Raw genomic sequence first — 6,000 nt, forward strand, 5'->3', positions numbered from 1 at the left:
GAATCCTGCGAAAAGTCAATACATTTGTTAGAGACTTTGAAAATTCCTTCTAGAAAGGGAGGACCAAAAGAATTGATACGGTGTGTTTTTCTCCAGGTTAGATTTCCCATAGTAACATTGTTTCTTTCTGTTCTTGCTTTAAATTAAACATATATTTTTCATAACTAATATAAAAGTAATATCTTTAGAATATTTTATATTATTAAAAATATGTTTTTTTTTTTTTTATTTATTTGAGACCATTTAAAAATTTGTTTTAGTTAATACTATATTACTATGTAGTACATTTAGGATAGTTCCTTAATATACTGTATAAATAGTTACTGATAAATTCAATGATACAATACGCTAACATTTAAAACCTTTTTTTAGACTTAGTAAGACTAAAGGCCTGTTTTCTTCAGATTATTTTCATTTCATTTCAGTTCAGTTTTTAATTTTCTTCTCTGATAAAATATTCAGTTCAATTTAGTTCAGGTCAGTTCAACCAATCAAACAGGCTCTAAATAAGCATCACTTTGTCTTATGTATTATTCAATACACTTTTTGATTTTAAAGTATGTTTTGGCAAATGTGTCCAGTAACAGATATTGAGTTCAAAAGTTGTGGAGGCCAACAATAATACGAGTGCTATTTATCCGTTATGCCATAAATCAATGTGATGCAAGTAATTAAAAACTGAGGAATTATCAGATACTATCATAGTATCATACATACCATAAGTCTTTAATCTGTAACAGTAGAGTGAAAGTGGCATTTTAGAATTTTGGACCACTTTTTTTTTTTTTTTGTCAATGTTGAGGGAACATGGTAATTTTCTTATGGGCTAACACGTGCTCGATAAAAAGCAAGATTACTTGATGATTCTCCGAATCTGGTCGTGAGTTCGTGACATGTCATTCAAGTACTGAAAATTTCCGGTGATATTGTAGTTTGTCAAGATGTGATATCATGGGATGTAAAGATTTAATGACAATATTGAATTATGAAAAAGAGAGGTTAACTGCTCTATCACTCGATTTTTTGCTTTTTGACGAGTCAAATTACTAAAGTTTACCTTGGATTATTTAGAAAAATATATTAATAGGATTTTATATAATATACTGGTAACATAACCCATCGGATGGGATTTATCAAATTTTCAACACATAGTTTTAACATTGTTAATTTTATGAAGTATATACATTAACCTTGAATCATTAGGCTAGACATTTTGAGATGAGAGTGAATACGCATGGAAATTGAATTGCTAATCAGGGTTTAGTTAAACAGTATATTCTTTACAATGCAACTAGGCCAAACTTAACTTAGTACTTTGTAGTTAATAAATATACCGTGCACATATTGTACAGTACTAAACTGATTAGGTTAATAATTTCTTTTATGTACCATATTAGATAACGTTAAATGAAAGATGTTAAAATAACTTTATTTACGCTTTGTCTAAATAAGGGGATTTGCATTGCACTTTGCATGCGTTACCATAGGCAATGACACGGCACCTTAAAATAGAATTTAGATTTGGAACCATGCCTATTACTAGAGTATAGCTGTAATGTATGTACAATTATATTTTAGGACTTTAAATATCTAACGTAGTTTACTTCAATTCTTTTCAATGTTATTTCTTTAGCTAGCTTTGATCTCTACCATGGCTTCCTCCTTCTCTCTTCAATGTTGCTTGATTTCTATCCTTTTCGGGTCTGCCTTCGCTCAATTGTCCGAGAACTTCTATGTAACATCATGCCCTCAGGCAAACTCCATAATACAATCCCAAGTTAAATCAGCGGTAGCAAAGGAGGCTCGTATGGGTGCAGCATTGTTGAGACTTCATTTCATTGATTGCCTTATTGGTGTAAGACTTTGATCTTAGGAGTTGCATTTAAATATCAATAGCTTGTGTGTATCATGAATTTTTTGGTGGCTCCTAATAATTGATCCTAGAAAAAAATTGGAAAAACAATTGTGGGATAATGCATGTGATAAAGAGGACGTACCAATGAATTTGTAAGAAAGTTGAGGTGGAATAATTTGCTACCTTATATTTAACAATCTCATCAAATCCTTTTTTAATTTAGTTTTATAGTTCTAAATAATTTTACAACTAGTAATTGAAGATCAATTGTGTAAGCTAGTTTTACAAACTTATTAAATAGAATAATTTAACTAGATGATACCGTTAGTATCATATACAATGTTATTTAATTTATGAAAATATTTGGTATAACAATAATTATATGAGAAATGGCAAATGGGGTTTGTTAGTGTCCATTCAAGGTGTATTTAAAAATATCAACAATCAATTATTTAATCCTATACTAATTTTGATTAAATCTATTAATAGTCTGGTATGCTTTTAGGGCCTTGATCAGGCAAGTAAAATCATCTAATTCTAAAAGAGTTCAATTTTACTTTAATTTTAATTTAAGCTTGAACTTTGTGTAATATTTAATATTCTATATCTTTGCTAAAATTAGGGATGTGACGGTTCTATTTTGCTCGATGACACTCAAAGTACAATCGGGGAAAGAACTGCATTCGTAAATGGCAATTCAACAATAGGATTTGAAGTCATTGACGCGATCAAAGCTCAGCTAGAAAAAGCATGTCCAAGAGTGGTCTCTTGTGCAGATATCCTAGCAGTAGCAGCTCGAGACTCTGTTGTCATGGTATGCTTATCATCATTATATAAGTCTTTTTCAGACCACAATTGTATGTATTTAAACAATTTATTTTGGTATTTGACTACATACTAATTTTTGTAACCAGATAAAATTTTATAAGCCACTCATCACACATTGAGAGATAGATAAAATGTAAAATGTAAAATAGACCAAGATTAACTCCAATGAAAAATGTAATATAGAAATCTATACTTAAATTATATATGAGGTACTTGTTATGATTTATTTTGGGTTTTCTCCTAGCTTGGTGGCCCAAGTTGGACAACGCCATTAGGAAGAAGAGATTCAACTGAAGCACATAAAGATTTGGCTGACACCTTAGTTCCTGTCTTTCTTGGAGATGTTAATACACAAATTGGAGCCTTCGCAATGAAAGGCTTCAATAAGAATGAATTTGTGGCTTTAGCAGGTAACAAGCATTTTCCTTACTTAATTACCACTTTTTTTTATTGCTTATTGGCACAATGTAAACTTTTGGGAACTATTCTCCGAACAAATTATATAGGGTTTCCAAGTGAAATTACTCCTTTATCAGCTGATTCTTACACTTGTTCATAACAACTTTTATTTTCTTTTTTGACGGGAAACTATTATTTTCAATCTCTAATTGTATTGCACGAAATATTTCTTTTAGGCAGATAATCTAAAGTCATTTTTTCCCCTCAACTATATATAGGTAGTCACACGGTGGGCTTAGCAAGATGTCAATTTTATAGAAAACGTGTCTATGAAGCTAAAAACATAGATCCAACCTATGCGGCTTCATTGCAAGCTAATTGCCCTAAGGAAGGAGGGGATAACAACACTGCACCAATTGACTCTACAACTCCATTTGTGTTTGATAATGCATACTTTGTCAATTTAATGAAGCAAAAAGGTCTTCTTAACTCTGATCAACAACTATACACCGGAAAAGGAGGACCAACCGACGCCATTGTTGCAAATTATAGCTCGAATCAACAAGCATTTTTCGATGATTATGCAAAAGCTGTTGTAAAAATTAGTAAAATGGAAGTTCTTACGGGTACACATGGAGAAGTTAGGACTAATTGTAGGAGGGCCAATGGTGCAACGAATTGAAATGAGCTTTGAATTGTAATTTTGATTTTTTTGGATATAAACATGCTTAAATTATTGTTCATCAATTTTTTAATTTGATCAAGTTTTGATCTATACATTATTTATATCTCATCTAGACTAATAATAAATTACTTCACATATATGAAATTCATTATATCTTCTCCTAATATCCAGCAAAATGATTAGCATTCTCTTTGTCCTTAAATACACTTGCATTTGTGTTTCAAAAAAAATACACTTGCATTTCGTTAAAAAATAAAATTAAATAAAATAAAATAAAAAATAAAACTTGCATTCATTCAATGCAAATGTATTTTGGAGAGATGGATACAAAAAATAAGATAGTGAGGTTTGATTGATTATTATTGGAAAAAAAAAATGAGATGTCTTTGGTTAAATAAGGTGATCGAGAAACAAAAATGGAGGAAGTATATAAAACAAGTCTTGCGTGTGGCTCATCATCACACACTCAAATTTTGTGATGTGTTGACGTAGAATTAGACTACGGACTTTGCACCTTAATGAGAATTTCGTAGCCTCTAATAGCATGAGTCATCTATAATCTAAGAATGTTTAGTGGTATCGATCAAATTATATATAGAGGATATCAATTTAGTAACAAAATATTTCTTCATTATAGTACCAATAGTTTCGTGAGTATCAATTGAGTTCTTTGATACCGTCTAAACACAATATAATACCAATGAGCACGGCTTAATTAGTCATCAACAAATCAAGATATTAGAACTGAGGCAAATAATTAATTTCTCCCACCTAAACAGCGTAGCTAGATTCTGTTGGAGACATAAAGAGAGTAAAAGCCATTTTTCTTGGTTGGTTTGTGGTTTTAGAGTTTGATCAGCTTAATCCAATATAGCACATTGTGGCCTACTTCATTTGCACATAGCTGGATTCTAGAGTACTTTTTAGCTATAAAGATTGTGGCCTACTTCATTTGCAAAAGAAGAGTACGACTTCACATGACCAATCGAAGAGAGATTACGCTATAAAGATGGAAATAAAAAGCATCAATAGCTTATTTAGCTATCAATTTGAACATGCATAGACATAAAGAATGTCTTAAATTAGTTAACTTTGAATTCAATCGATAAAGATTGCTAATGTGTTATTAGGATTTGACAGATTATCTTATGCACTTTTGCATGACCTTTCTTAGACATTTGCTAATTAAGGCAGACTTGCACTATGCTTTGCACGCATGATCATTGTAAAAGTAACAAATTTGCGTGAAAATAGATTTAAAAGAGGAACATAGAGGGTTTAGAACTATGTTACTAGAGGATTTTAGTAACTATTACAACCTTAATTAATTTTATTTGCCTCTTTTCAATGCATTTTATTTAGCCTACTTTGATTATTTCTTTTACAATGGCTTCCTTCTCGCTTCTTGAATGGTGCTTGATCTCTATACTTTTTGGATCAGCCCTAGCTCAATTGTCCGAAAATTTCTATTCAACCTCATGCCCAAAAGCACTCTCCATAGTTAGACATAAGGTTTAATACGCGGTATAGAAAGAGCCTCGCAAGGGTGCATCTTTGCTTAGATTTCAATTCCATGACTGTAATGTTGGCGTAAGTCTAATTTAAAATATATGGAATGGTATTTAAAAATTTGTGTACATAACATGGCTAACTTCGGGCTAATGATCCTATCCTAGGGAAATAATAATTAAAGGACGGAACGACTAAAAATTCCAAGCATTTAGCACTTATTAATTCAAGATAGATTTTCTTCATTACTTCTATTAAATGTGACGCGTCTATGGTACACTACATCTAGGTGTGTTTTACGTTCTCCCATGATTTTCCTACATATGTTACGCAACTGCATGAGCGCAAATTAAAAGATTGGCATGTATGAAACTAATGGAAGGGGAGAATGCATGAAATAACATTCAAATTTGCCATGAATTTCTTTTATAAAAAATTATTAGGTGACATATTCAAACCATCTTTGCTTGAGAAAATATAATGTAATATTAAGGAAAAAGTAAAATTTACTATTGGATAGAAAAAAGTGTTAATTTGATACATAAAAATCTTAAAGCCTTGATTGGCAATGAGAGTATATTTACTCACTGATAGCGCATTCTCTATTTGTACAAATTAAAGTACTTGGTAATAAACAATTTATACGATCGAAGTCTTGAGGGTGATATTTGAGGTCTTTAGTTTAGGTTTTGATTTTTAACCAAAAAAACTTATTTTTATCGTG

At 31.0% G+C, this 6,000-nt stretch overlaps 1 protein-coding gene across 1 annotated transcript; it reads left to right on the plus strand.

Moving 5' to 3' along the window:
- The first annotated feature begins 1,651 nt into the window (after nucleotides 1-1,651).
- LOC145617129 (cationic peroxidase 1-like) lies at nucleotides 1,652-3,764 on the plus strand. The gene is made up of 4 exons (XM_081671813.1): nucleotides 1,652-1,855; nucleotides 2,478-2,669; nucleotides 2,928-3,093; nucleotides 3,361-3,764. Exons 1-4 carry the CDS (start codon nucleotides 1,652-1,654, stop codon nucleotides 3,762-3,764), a joined length of 966 nt encoding a protein of 321 aa, XP_081527939.1.
- The last annotated feature ends 2,236 nt before the right edge of the window (nucleotides 3,765-6,000 follow it).

This window comes from Chenopodium album, chromosome 26 (genome assembly GCF_948465745.1).
Source record: "Chenopodium album chromosome 26, dcCheAlbu1.1, whole genome shotgun sequence".
In the NCBI taxonomy this organism is placed as follows: domain Eukaryota; kingdom Viridiplantae; phylum Streptophyta; class Magnoliopsida; order Caryophyllales; family Amaranthaceae; genus Chenopodium; species Chenopodium album.

Coding starts and splice junctions, on each gene's coding strand:
- LOC145617129 (XM_081671813.1), top strand. CDS start 1,652: ATGGCTTCCTCCTTCTCTCTTCAATGTTGCTTGATTTCTATCCTTTTC. Junction 1,856..2,477: donor TCATTGATTGCCTTATTGGT/GTAAGACTTTGA, acceptor TGCTAAAATTAG/GGATGTGACGGTTCTATTTT. Junction 3,094..3,360: donor TGAATTTGTGGCTTTAGCAG/GTAACAAGCATT, acceptor AACTATATATAG/GTAGTCACACGGTGGGCTTA.